The 14,346-nt window shown below is 34.8% G+C and overlaps 1 protein-coding gene across 1 annotated transcript in view; it reads right to left on the minus strand.

Annotated features, from left to right (window-relative positions):
* Positions 1–14,346, minus strand: part of LOC129023613 (ankyrin repeat domain-containing protein 36A-like) — a 132,862-nt gene that overhangs the window by 83,311 nt on the left and 35,205 nt on the right. The window contains exons 16-21 of the mRNA XM_063663411.1: positions 12,059–12,119; positions 11,411–11,441; positions 8,543–8,609; positions 5,923–5,983; positions 5,270–5,300; positions 2,399–2,465 (exon numbers count right to left, since the gene is read on the minus strand). Coding sequence (XP_063519481.1) covers positions 2,399–2,465; positions 5,270–5,300; positions 5,923–5,983; positions 8,543–8,609; positions 11,411–11,441; positions 12,059–12,119 — 318 coding nt within the window. The remainder of the gene's footprint in view (positions 1–2,398; positions 2,466–5,269; positions 5,301–5,922; positions 5,984–8,542; positions 8,610–11,410; positions 11,442–12,058; positions 12,120–14,346) is intronic.

Raw genomic sequence — 14,346 nt, forward strand, 5'->3', positions numbered from 1 at the left:
TATTCACATGGGATGATGATTATGATTGGTGATACAGATATTCTCAAAATGTTACTCCTTTCAACCCCAGTTGATTATTATACAAATACTATGATATCCATTAGTCTCTTTCATTAACCACAACAAACTGGGACAAAAATTTACTCATATGTAATTTACAGTATTACTGAACAAAACTAATAATAAAAAGTCAATAATCACTTTATTTTTCAAAATATTTATGCATGATATATATTTGTGTGAATTACTTTCTGTGGGAAAAAATGTGAGAATGTAGTTTTTAGTAGTACTATATTTAAATGGGCCAGCGTCGGAAACAGTATAAGTTGCTTCTATTCTGTGTGTCAAAAGCTAAAAACAAATTATTGTATAACTTCAGCTCCTTCCAAAAAAGACACAACAAAGCAACCGTCCACCTTATGGAGCAGTGATTCATGAATGAAGGCCACACATAGCTACTAAACAGAAAGCTGTAACTAAGTATCCTGACAACAGAAACAGAGGTGAAATGAAACAACAGACACTAAAGACATGCCGTCTGCAAGGAAAAAGTTAGACTGAGGTAAATCATTTTTAAACAAACGGGAAGGAGGGAGAAACAAACAAAAAAAGAGACATGACCAGTCAATCAAATATGAGCTTAAAAGAAAAGCTTGCATTCATAATATATGCCTAATAATACTGGTTAGCATTTACTCGACAATTTGTTTTGTGTAAATACTTATGTAATAAAGAGTTCCATTTGTTTACTATAAAATAACACATCCCAAGAGTTAACCATGATCATTCACCTGAAAGCTGAAACATTCTTACTACACAGAGAGAGACAGACAGACCGAGAGGGGGAAAAAAAAAAAAAAAAAACCATAAAATTCCAGCAACTTAACAGGTCGACAAAGAATTTTTATTCAGAATTCGAAAAGAGTAATGTATGTCCTGAAAAATATGTATTTAGTAGAACATGGTTGGGGCTTTAAAAATTTAAGAAAATTTAATCTAAAATCCTAATCCAAGCTTCCAGTTGGAAGATATTAGAAAACACGCTGTATCCACCTTTCCTATTTCCTTTCCATCTTTTCTAAATTTTATTTTCTTCTCTATGACATATTTTCTCAACATAACTCACCTCAACTTATACATTCTCAACATTACAAGAAAAGATAAATTCAAAACATTCAAGAAATTTAATAGATTTAATTATTAGATATCTTAGGCGTATTATGTCACCTGTAACATTCCATTATAAAAAAGCCCATTTGCCTGGTTGTTGATTCACATTAAAAACTAATAAAATGTTTCTTACATGCCAGATATTATTCTGGGTACTCCAGGATACATACAAATAGGTTTTCTAGCTTCAAGTGGCTCATAGTAATGCAGGAGTTTTACAATTATTTTTTCAATAACAGCACAAAAGCCTCCGACATTTAAAATTTAGAATGCGATACAAACACCTTGAGTAGATTTTTTATTTTTTATTACAATGCACAAACCTTGCGAAATTAAAGTCTGACCTTAGGAAAATGAAGAGTCTCTGCTTATCAAACAGGTTGTTAATTTAAACAAAACGCATATTCTTCAATTAGATAAAGAGTTTAAACTATACTCTTAATAAAAAGGACCCGGAAAACACAGTGTAAACCCTCTCTAATACAGATTTGACAACAGAATTTAAATTTCTAATCTTCCACAACTTTTTAAAATTAGAGATAAGCTCTTGCTCTATTGCCAAGCTTGGTCTTAAACTCCTGGGCTCAAGAAATTCTCCTGGCTTGATCTCTTGAATAGGTGGGACTACAGGCACATGATACCATGTCTAGTTAAATTTCCACAATTTCTAATATTATTTCACTCTAATTATAGAACCAAGAATAAAAATAAAGAAATAGCTCTCTGCAAAAATACTGTATGATGTTAAAATAGGTGCACAAGAAATAAAAAGAAACTACATGGTATGTGTAACAGGGTGATTCCATGATTCCCATAATAAGTCATCTGAGGTAACAAAGATTCACTTAAACAGAGGTATTATTAGTCATACACATATGATATACAACTCAAAGTAAAAACACTTACTCAGATAAGCCTAGACCAAAATTTGCATCTCCTCTATTGTGGGAAAGCGTTCCCGAACAACATTTTTCTGTCACTGTGCATTTTCCAGCAATTTTTTTTTTCAGGTCACACCTCTCAAAGTATTTATCAACTATTTCTTATTTGCCAAAGTAAAAAAAATTAAAATTAACCCCTCCCATTTCTTTAAAATGGTTATCTCTAATAAAAGTTTTAATACTAACATAAAACAACGATAGGTAGACAACTGCTAAGTTTTAGAAGAAAATAATATAAAACATGAGATTCAGAGTGAGAAAATTAATTTCACAAGACAGTACTCTACCTCAGATTCCAAATCAAACTCATCCTCTGTCACAGGCTGTACAACAGTATCCGGTCTGTAGAGACTCCTACGGAGCAAAAAGATACAACAAAAACGAGCACGTTCATTTCTTAAAAGAAAACAAAAACCGTCAGTCTATACATGCATGTCCCCTCCAAAAAAAAATGGTAAAACAAAGTCTGAGGAAACTCAGTTATCTGCATATTAAATAATATTTCCTGGTATAATTAAGATATGGTTTCCGTTTTAGAAAACATTTCAGTTACCTATTTCTGCCTCCACCTCTCCCAAACTATGAAATATCCAATGCAGACTCACCCTTAAACCCGTAACAAATAGTGACAGGCATTATAACGGCACGGCCAGACAATAATTTGTCCTTATAAACTATCTACCCTAAAGGCTAAACTGAAAATCCAGTGGATATCTGACACAACTTTTCTTACTGAACTGGAGTAAACCTGATAACCTAAAACAAGGCAGAAAAGGCACTGTCTCTTCTCCATTATCTACTTCTGATGCAAAGACTAATCTGTGTCACTGGAAAATGAGAGTCTTGGATCTTCAGCATGTGAGCTACTTAAAGAGGGCCCACTGATTCTCTTCACCCTAGAACACTGCAGGGAGCCCCCTGAAACACTGCAAATGTTTGAAAGCTGAGTGTACAAAAGTCAAAGTACAAATGTATAGGTTGTTAGGTTGTTATTGGGAATATCCTTCACAGAAGATTAAAACATTAGAAATTTTAAAATCCAATTATTGTCATTATATAGATCCTGCCTTATTCAGATCCACAAAAACCAGCAAGCTTAAGAACCTTCATAGACACTCAGATACCCAAGAGAGAGACTGCTGGAAAAGTCTCCCTCCTAAGTACTTATACCTCCATTTCATTCATCACTATCTAAATATCTTCCTTCCTATGGGCTCCCACTTCTGGATCCCTCTTCTGCAGGGATCCGTGGCAATCTCCAATCTACATCTTCAGCCTAGGAAAACCCAGATTCCTCAAAAGATGGGCTAACATAATTGAGAGTAGGAGCTCTCTATTCCTCTGCTTCCGGAAAGTAGGTTAGTCTCAGTCATCCACCCCAAGCATACGCATGTTACCAACTACCCAAAGGAAGCTTCACTGCTGGTTTGCCGGCCAATCCTACATTTGCCCTACCCTACATGTACATGAGAGAATTGAGAAAAGAGTCAGAAAAAAAGAGACATCCACCCTGGGTCACAGATCCGTGTACTTAAGCAATCTCCAGCTCCCTAGTTCTTGAGGGATTCTAAGCCCTCTGTAAGCTGGGATGGAAGAAGATGATACCACATTCCTATCTGCTCCGGAGACTCTTTCCAGTGGCTCAAATTCTTTTAACATTTTTCAATAAAACCTTGAAGTTTGTCAGTTCCTCCAGTTAAACAAACAAAAAGGCAGCAACCTCTTCAGAACTCCTTGAATGCCGTATTCTAATATGCCTTTCTTGATAGCTCCCAACATCCTGTGTTTTCAATTCCCTTATCTTTATCAAACTTGCATTAAACCAAATATTCAGATTTTTTCCTAAAACCCTCATTTCTATCCAACTAAGAGTTTGTTTCTCTTCAAATTTGGCTGTCCCCTGCAAATTCCATTCTTATCCACTTTCATTGGGTTCAACAGCTCATTCCATTCTCATCCTCTTCCACCGTGTTCACTAGAGCCACTCCCTCTTTCTAAAACTAAAATCACTCAGTGACAGAATGATGTAAAAGAAGACTGGGTTTTGAACTAAGAAACCTGAGTGCAATTCTCATTTCTCTGATTTACTGTATCCAAATAATTTTCTCTCTTTGAGTTTCAGGTTCTCCACCTGAACAAACCACTTGATCAGGATGATAAGCAAGGATTCAAGTACTAGAGGATATTTTGTTTAGTCTCCAGGATTTCTTAACATTCTGAAATTCTATGCCCCTCTGATTGTGTCTGTAGGAAAACGGGGAATATTTAGCGGCTGTTCACGAAAACTATAATAGAAGATCATAAGAAAAACAGAAGTAAAAAGAAATCAAGAAAATATTATTAAAATGTCATAGAAGGAAAATAAAAGAATCCAGAGAATAAGAAAAAGCTTCAGCAAACTAGGCAGGGTACTCATTAAAAGAGAAAACCTAACTGGATAGGCAGTAAGTAGAGAAATGAATTAGAAATATCCTTTTAATATATGCTAAATATAGTTAACATCACATGGACTATATTTAGATATTCGCCAAGCACAGTAAGATAGTATTTTTCTGGCATGGGCTTGGTCTTGCTTATGAAAAACTTAGGGTCCTGTGGCCACAGATCACTGATATCTACCTTTAAAATGCTGATGGTTAAAAAAAAAAAAAAAAAGTAATACGGTTACCACTGCCATTTCCAAAATATTTGGACAAACTTTTGGAGTAGCCAGGCTTCTAAGGAACACTTAGAAGTCAATGCATAACAAAATGACTTAGAGAGTCAATGCATAACAAAATGTGACTTTCTGAATTGATCTCATTTAAATCAGTACCGTGATCCCATTGCTGCATAGATCTCTATCCACTTATGCTTAGGGGCAAAAGAAGTGATTTGAGAGCCAGGCAGGATGATGGTCCAATCTTGGGTTGGCTATCTGTTTGCTGTGGAATCCTGAGTCAATATTTCAACCTCATTAAAACAGAGTTGCCTAATTAGTAAAAACGCAATAATAGCACAAATAGTTTGTAAAGCTGTGTGAAGATGACATGACATGATAAATGTTAAGCATGTAATATGGTGTCTAGCACAGAGGAGAACACTAAACAGATACTAGTTTCTCTTCTCTCTATTCACTTAGTTAAACATATCAATTTAAAAAATCTGTGAAATCATACCTGTGAAAACACTCTTTAGTAGGAGGAGGCACTATTAAACAAAAAAGTAAAATGCATTTTAAATCAACAATAGAAAACTACAGAATATTAAAAACATAAAAGAGCACAGTGGCTTGTTCCTACAATCTTAGCTACTTAGAAGGCTGAGGCAGAGATATCACTTGAGAAGCCCAGGAGTTTGAGACCAGCCTGGCCAACATAGAAAGACTCTATCCTTATGATGATAATAATAATAATAATAATAATAATAATAATAATAATACTACAGAAGGCCTGGCACGGTGGCTCATGCCTGTAATCCTAGCAGTTTGGGAGGCCGAGGTGGGTTGATCGCTTGAAGTCAAGAGTTTGAGATCAGCCCGGACAACATCGTGAAACTCCATCTCTACTAAAAACACAAAAATTAGCCAGGTGTGGTGGTGCGCGCCTGTAATCCCAGCTACTCGGGAGGCTGAGGCAGGAGAATCACTTGAACCCGGGAGGTGGAAGCTGCAGTGAGCCAAGATCGTGCCACTGCACCACAACCTGGGCTGCAGACTAGTAAGACTGCATTTCAAAAAAAAAGAAGAAGAAGAAAAAAGAAAACAGAAAAAAAAAGACAAATGAACGAAGGGTAAGTAAATAATATAATAGGCAGGCTTCAAATAGCTTACCATCTTCTGTAGATTGTACAGAAATAATCCCTCTCTTTGGGATGTATGGTTTTGAAATAATCTAGAAGGAAAACACAATAGGTTTAAGAATAACATGGAGCAATTTAAATAATGATAATAGCCACCATTACTACATGATCTAACAGAAAAAAATATACACGTTGAAGTCACTCATACGTAGATTCAAACCCCAAGTCTGCCATTTACTTATCTACATATTCACATGGGATGATGATTATGATTGGTGATACAGATATTCTCAAAATGTTACTCCTTTCAACCCCAGTTGATTATTATACAAATACTATGATATCCATTAGTCTCTTTCATTAACCACAACAAACTGGGACAAAAATTTACTCATATGTAATTTACAGTATTACTGAACAAAACTAATAATAAAAAGTCAATAATCACTTTATTTTTCAAAATATTTATGCATGATATATATTTGTGTGAATTACTTTCTGTGGGAAAAAATGTGAGAATGTAGTTTTTAGTAGTACTATATTTAAATGGGCCAGCGTCGGAAACAGTATAAGTTGCTTCTATTCTGTGTGTCAAAAGCTAAAAACAAATTATTGTATAACTTCAGCTCCTTCCAAAAAAGACACAACAAAGCAACCGTCCACCTTATGGAGCAGTGATTCATGAATGAAGGCCACACATAGCTACTAAACAGAAAGCTGTAACTAAGTATCCTGACAACAGAAACAGAGGTGAAATGAAACAACAGACACTAAAGACATGCCGTCTGCAAGGAAAAAGTTAGACTGAGGTAAATCATTTTTAAACAAACGGGAAGGAGGGAGAAACAAACAAAAAAAGAGACATGACCAGTCAATCAAATATGAGCTTAAAAGAAAAGCTTGCATTCATAATATATGCCTAATAATACTGGTTAGCATTTACTCGACAATTTGTTTTGCGTAAATACTTATGTAATAAAGAGTTTCATTTGTTTACTATAAAATAACACATCCCAAGAGTTAACCATGATCATTCACCTGAAAGCTGAAACATTCTTACTACACAGAGAGAGACAGACAGACCGAGAGGGGAAAAAAAAAAAAAAACAAAACAAAACAATAAAATTCCAGCAACTTAACACGTGGAGAAAGAATTTTTATTCAGAATTCGAAAGACTAATGTATGTCCTGAAAAATATGTATTTAGTAGAACATGGTTGGGGCTTTAAAAATTTAAGAAAATTTAATCTAAAATCCTAATCCAAGCTTCCAGTTGGAAGATATTAGAAAACACGCTGTATCCACCTTTCCTATTTCCTTTCCATCTTTTCTAAATTTTATTTTCTTCTCTATGACATATTTTCTCAACATAACTCACCTCAACTTATACATTCTCAACATTACAAGAAAAGATAAATTCAAAACATTCAAGAAATTTAATAGATTTAATTATTAGATATCTTAGGCGTATTATGTCACCTGTAACATTCCATTATAAAAAAGCCCATTTGCCTGGTTGTTGATTCACATTAAAAACTAATAAAATGTTTCTTACATGCCAGATATTATTCTGGGTACTCCAGGATACATACAAATAGGTTTTCTAGCTTCAAGTGGCTCATAGTAATGCAGGAGTTTTACAATTATTTTTTCAATAACAGCACAAAAGCCTCCAACATTTAAAATTTAGAATGCGATACAAACACCTTGAGTAGATTTTTTATTTTTTATTACAATGCGCAAACCTTGTGAAATTAAAGTCTGACCTTAGGAAAATGAAGAGTCTCTGCTTATCAAACAGGTTGTTATTTTAAACAAAACGCATATTCTTCAATTAGATAAAGAGTTTAAACTATACTCTTAATAAAAAGGACCCGGAAAACACAGTGTAAACCCTCTCTAATACAGATTTGACAACAGAATTTAAATTTCTAATCTTCCACAACTTTTTAAAATTAGAGATAAGCTCTTGCTCTATTGCCAAGCTTGGTCTTAAACTCCTGGGCTCAAGAAATTCTCCTGGCTTGATCTCTTGAATAGGTGGGACTACAGGCACATGATACCATGTCTAGTTAAATTTCCACAATTTCTAATATTATTTCACTCTAATTATAGAACCAAGAATAAAAATAAAGAAATAGCTCTCTGCAAAAATACTGTATGATGTTAAAATAGGTGCACAAGAAATAAAAAGAAACTACATGGTATGTGTAACAGGGTGATTCCATGATTCCCATAATAAGTCATCTGAGGTAACAAAGATTCACTTAAACAGAGGTATTATTAGTCATACACATATGATATACAACTCAAAGTAAAAACACTTACTCAGATAAGCCTAGACCAAAATTTGCATCTCCTCTATTGTGGGAAAGCGTTCCCGAACAACATTTTTCTGTCACTGTGCATTTTCCAGCAATTTTTTTTTTTCAGGTCACACCTCTCAAAGTATTTATTAACTATTTCTTATTTGCCAAAGTAAAAAAAATTAAAATTAACCCCTCCCATTTCTTTAAAATGGTTATCTCTAATAAAAGTTTTAATACTAACATAAAACAACGATAGGTAGACAACTGCTAAGTTTTAGAAGAAAATAATATAAAACATGAGATTTAGAGTGAGAAAATTAATTTCACAAGACAGTACTCTACCTCAGATTCCAAATCAAACTCATCCTCTGTCACAGGCTGTACAACAGTATCCGGTCTGTAGAGACTCCTACGGAGCAAAAAGATACAACAAAAACGAGCACGTTCATTTCTTAAAAGAAAACAAAAACCGTCAGTCTATACATGCATGTCCCCCAAAAAAAATGGTAAAACAAAGTCTGAGGAAACTCAGTTATCTGCATATTAAATAATATTTCCTGGTATAATTAAGATATGGTTTCCGTTTTAGAAAACATTTCAGTTACCTATTTCTGCCTCCACCTCTCCCAAACTATGAAATATCCAATGCAGACTCACCCTTAAACCCGTAACAAATAGTGACAGGCATTATAACGGCACGGCCAGACAATAATTTGTCCTTATAAACTATCTACCCTAAAGGCTAAACTGAAAATCCAGTGGATATCTGACACAACTTTTCTTACTGAACTGGAGTAAACCTGATAACCTAAAACAAGGCAGAAAAGGCACTGTCTCTTCTCCATTATCTACTTCTGATGCAAAGACTAATCTGTGTCACTGGAAAATGAGAGTCTTGGATCTTCAGCATGTGAGCTACTTAAAGAGGGCCCACTGATTCTCTTCACCCTAGAACACTGCAGGGAGCCCCCTGAAACACTGCAAATGTTTGAAAGCTGAGTGTACAAAAGTCAAAGTACAAATGTATAGGTTGTTAGGTTGTTATTGGGAATATCCTTCACAGAAGATTAAAACATTAGAAATTTTAAAATCCAATTATTGTCATTATATAGATCCTGCCTTATTCAGATCCACAAAAACCAGCAAGCTTAAGAACCTTCATAGACACTCAGATACCCAAGAGAGAGACTGCTGGAAAAGTCTCCCTCCTAAGTACTTATACCTCCATTTCATTCATCACTATCTAAATATCTTCCTTCCTATGGGCTCCCACTTCTGGATCCCTCTTCTGCAGGGATCCGTGGCAATCTCCAATCTACATCTTCAGCCTAGGAAAACCCAGATTCCTCAAAAGATGGGCTAACATAATTGAGAGTAGGAGCTCTCTATTCCTCTGCTTCCGGAAAGTAAGTTAGTCTCAGTCATCCACCCCAAGCATACGCATGTTACCAACTACCCAAAGGAAGCTTCACTGCTGGTTTGCCGGCCAATCCTACATTTGCCCTACCCTACATGTACATGAGAGAATTGAGAAAAGAGTCAGAAAAAAAGAGACATCCACGCTGGGTCACAGATCCGTGTACTTAAGCAATCTCCAGCTCCCTAGTTCTTGAGGGATTCTAAGCCCTCTGTAAGCTGGGATGGAAGAAGATGATACCACATTCCTATCTGCTCCGGAGACTCTTTCCAGTGGCTCAAATTCTTTTAACATTTTTCAATAAAACCTTGAAGTTTGTCAGTTCCTCCAGTTAAACAAACAAAAAGGCAGCAACCTCTTCAGAACTCCTTGAACGCCGTATTCTAATATGCCTTTCTTGATAGCTCCCAACATCCTGTGTTTTCAATTCCCTTATCTTTATCAAACTTGCATTAAACCAAATATTCAGATTTTTTCCTAAAACCCTCATTTCTATCCAACTAAGAGTTTGTTTCTCTTCAAATTTGGCTGTCCCCTGCAAATTCCATTCTTATCCACTTTCATTGGGTTCAACAGCTCATTCCATTCTCATCCTCTTCCACCGTGTTCACTAGAGCCACTCCCTCTTTCTAAAACTAAAATCACTCAGTGACAGAATGATGTAAAAGAAGACTGGGTTTTGAACTAAGAAACCTGAGTGCAATTCTCATTTCTCTGATTTACTGTATCCAAATAATTTTCTCTCTTTGAGTTTCAGGTTCTCCACCTGAACAAACCACTTGATCAGGATGATAAGCAAGGATTCAAGTACTAGAGGATATTTTGTTTAGTCTCCAGGATTTCTTAACATTCTGAAATTCTATGCCCCTCTGATTGTGTCTGTAGGAAAACGGGGAATATTTAGCGGCTGTTCACGAAAACTATAATAGAAGATCATAAGAAAAACAGAAGTAAAAAGAAATCAAGAAAATATTATTAAAATGTCATAGAAGGAAAATAAAAGAATCCAGAGAATAAGAAAAAGCTTCAGCAAACTAGGCAGGGTACTCATTAAAAGAGAAAACCTAACTGGATAGGCAGTAAGTAGAGAAATGAATTAGAAATATCCTTTTAATATATGCTAAATATAGTTAACATCACATGGACTATATTTAGATATTCGCCAAGCACAGTAAGATAGTATTTTTCTGGCATGGGCTTGGTCTTGCTTATGAAAAACTTAGGGTCCTGTGGCCACAGATCACTGATATCTACCTTTAAAATGCTGATGGTTAAAAAAAAAAAAAAAAAGTAATATGGTTACCACTGCCATTTCCAAAATATTTGGACAAACTTTTGGAGTAGCCAGGCTTCTAAGGAACACTTAGAAGTCAATGCATAACAAAATGACTTAGAGAGTCAATGCATAACAAAATGTGACTTTCTGAATTGATCTGATTTAAATCAGTACCATGATCCCATTGCTGCATAGATCTCTATCCACTTATGCTTAGGGGCAAAAGAAGTGATTTGGGAGCCAGGCAGGATGATGGTCCAATCTTGGGTTGGCTATCTGTTTGCTGTGGAATCCTGAGTCAATATTTCAACCTCATTAAAACAGAGTTGCCTAATTAGTAAAAACGCAATAATAGCACAAATAGTTTGTAAAGCTGTGTGAAGATGACATGACATGATAAATGTTAAGCATGTAATATGGTGTCTAGCACAGAGGAGAACACTAAACAGATACTAGTTTCTCTTCTCTCTATTCACTTAGTTAAACATATCAATTTAAAAAATCTGTGAAATCATACCTGTGAAAACACTCTTTAGTAGGAGGAGGCACTATTAAACAAAAAAGTAAAATGCATTTTAAATCAACAATAGAAAACTACAGAATATTAAAAACATAAAAGAGCACAGTGGCTTGTTCCTACAATCTTAGCTACTTAGAAGGCTGAGGCAGAAATATCACTTGAGAAGCCCAGGAGTTTGAGACCAGCCTGGCCAACATAGAAAGACTCTATCCTTATGATAATAATAATAATAATAATAATAATACTACAGAAGGCCTGGCACGGTGGCTCATGCCTGTAATCCTAGCAGTTTGGGAGGCTGAGGTGGGTTGATCGCTTGAAGTCAAGAGTTTGAGATCAGCCCGGACAACATCGTGAAACTCCATCTCTACTAAAAACACAAAAATTAGCCAGGTGTGGTGGTGCGCACCTATAATCCCAGCTACTCGGGAGGCTGAGGCAGGAGAATCACTTGAACCCAGGAGGTGGAAGTTGCAGTGAGCCAAGATCGTGCCACTGCACCACAACCTGGGCTGCAGACTAGTAAGACTGCATTTCAAAAAAAAAAAAAAAAAGAAGAAGAAGAAGAAAAAAGAAAACAGAAAAAAAAGACAAATAAATGAAGGGTAAGTAAATAATATAATAGGCAGGCTTCAAATAGCTTACCATCTTCTGTAGATTGTACAGAAATAATCCTTCTCTTTGGGATGTATGGTTTTGAAATAATCTAGAAGAAAAACACAATAGGTTTAAGAATAACATGGAGCAATTTAAATAATGATAATAGCCACCATTACTACATGATCTAACAGAAAAAAATATACACGTTGAAGTCACTCATACGTAGATTCAAACCCCAAGTCTGCCATTTACTTATCTACATATTCACATGGGATGATGATTATGATTGGTGATACAGATATTCTCAAAATGTTACTCCTTTCAACCCCAGTTGATTATTATACAAATACTATGATATCCATTAGTCTCTTTCATTAACCACAACAAACTGGGACAAAAATTTACTCATATGTAATTTACAGTATTACTGAACAAAACTAATAATAAAAAGTCAATAATCACTTTATTTTTCAAAATATTTATGCATGATATATATTTGTGTGAATTACTTTCTGTGGGAAAAAATGTGAGAATGTAGTTTTTAGTAGTACTATATTTAAATGGGCCAGCGTCGGAAACAGTATAAGTTGCTTCTATTCTGTGTGTCAAAAGCTAAAAACAAATTATTGTATAACTTCAGCTCCTTCCAAAAAAGACACAACAAAGCAACCGTCCACCTTATGGAGCAGTGATTCATGAATGAAGGCCACACATAGCTACTAAACAGAAAGCTGTAACTAAGTATCCTGACAACAGAAACAGAGGTGAAATGAAACAACAGACACTAAAGACATGCCGTCTGCAAGGAAAAAGTTAGACTGAGGTAAATCATTTTTAAACAAACGGGAAGGAGGGAGAAACAAACAAAAAAAGAGACATGACCAGTCAATCAAATATGAGCTTAAAAGAAAAGCTTGCATTCATAATATATGCCTAATAATACTGGTTAGCATTTACTCGACAATTTGTTTTGCGTAAATACTTATGTAATAAAGAGTTTCATTTGTTTACTATAAAATAACACATCCCAAGAGTTAACCATGATCATTCACCTGAAAGCTGAAACATTCTTACTACACAGAGAGAGACAGACAGACCGAGAGGGGAAAAAAAAAAACAAAACAAAACAATAAAATTCCAGCAACTTAACACGTGGAGACAGAATTTTTATTCAGAATTCGAAAGACTAATGTATGTCCTGAAAAATATGTATTTAGTAGAACATGGTTGGGGCTTTAAAAATTTAAGAAAATTTAATCTAAAATCCTAATCCAAGCTTCCAGTTGGAAGATATTAGAAAACACGCTGTATCCACCTTTCCTATTTCCTTTCCATCTTTTCTAAATTTTATTTTCTTCTCTATGACATATTTTCTCAACATAACTCACCTCAACTTATACATTCTCAACATTACAAGAAAAGATAAATTCAAAACATTCAAGAAATTTAATAGATTTAATTATTAGATATCTTAGGCGTATTATGTCACCTGTAACATTCCATTATAAAAAAGCCCATTTGCCTGGTTGTTGAGTCACATTAAAAACTAATAAAATGTTTCTTACATGCCAGATATTATTCTGGGTACTCCAGGATACATACAAATAGGTTTTCTAGCTTCAAGTGGCTCATAGTAATGCAGGAGTTTTACAATTATTTTTTCAATAACAGCACAAAAGCCTCCGACATTTAAAATTTAGAATGCGATACAAACACCTTGAGTAGATTTTTTTTTTTTATTACAATGCACAAACCTTGCGAAATTAAAGTCTGACCTTAGGAAAATGAAGAGTCTCTGCTTATCAAACAGGTTGTTATTTTAAACAAAACGCATATTCTTCAATTAGATAAAGAGTTTAAAGTATACTCTTAATAAAAAGGACCCGGAAAACACAGTGTAAACCCTCTCTAATACAGATTTGACAACAGAATTTAAATTTCTAATCTTCCACAACTTTTTAAAATTAGAGATAAGCTCTTGCTCTATTGCCAAGCTTGGTCTTAAACTCCTGGGCTCAAGAAATTCTCCTGGCTTGATCTCTTGAATAGGTGGGACTACAGGCACATGATACCATGTCTAGTTAAATTTCCACAATTTCTAATATTATTTCACTCTAATTATAGAACCAAGAATAAAAATAAAGAAATAGCTCTCTGCAAAAATACTGTATGATGTTAAAATAGGTGCACAAGAAATAAAAAGAAACTACATGGTATGTGTAACAGGGTGATTCCATGATTCCCATAATAAGTCATCTGAGGTAACAAAGATTCACTTAAACGAGGTATTATTGGTCATACTCATATGATATACAACTCAAAGTAAAAACACT

Source organism: Pongo pygmaeus, chromosome 23, assembly GCF_028885625.2.
Source record: "Pongo pygmaeus isolate AG05252 chromosome 23, NHGRI_mPonPyg2-v2.0_pri, whole genome shotgun sequence".
Classification (NCBI taxonomy): Eukaryota; Metazoa; Chordata; class Mammalia; order Primates; family Hominidae; genus Pongo; species Pongo pygmaeus.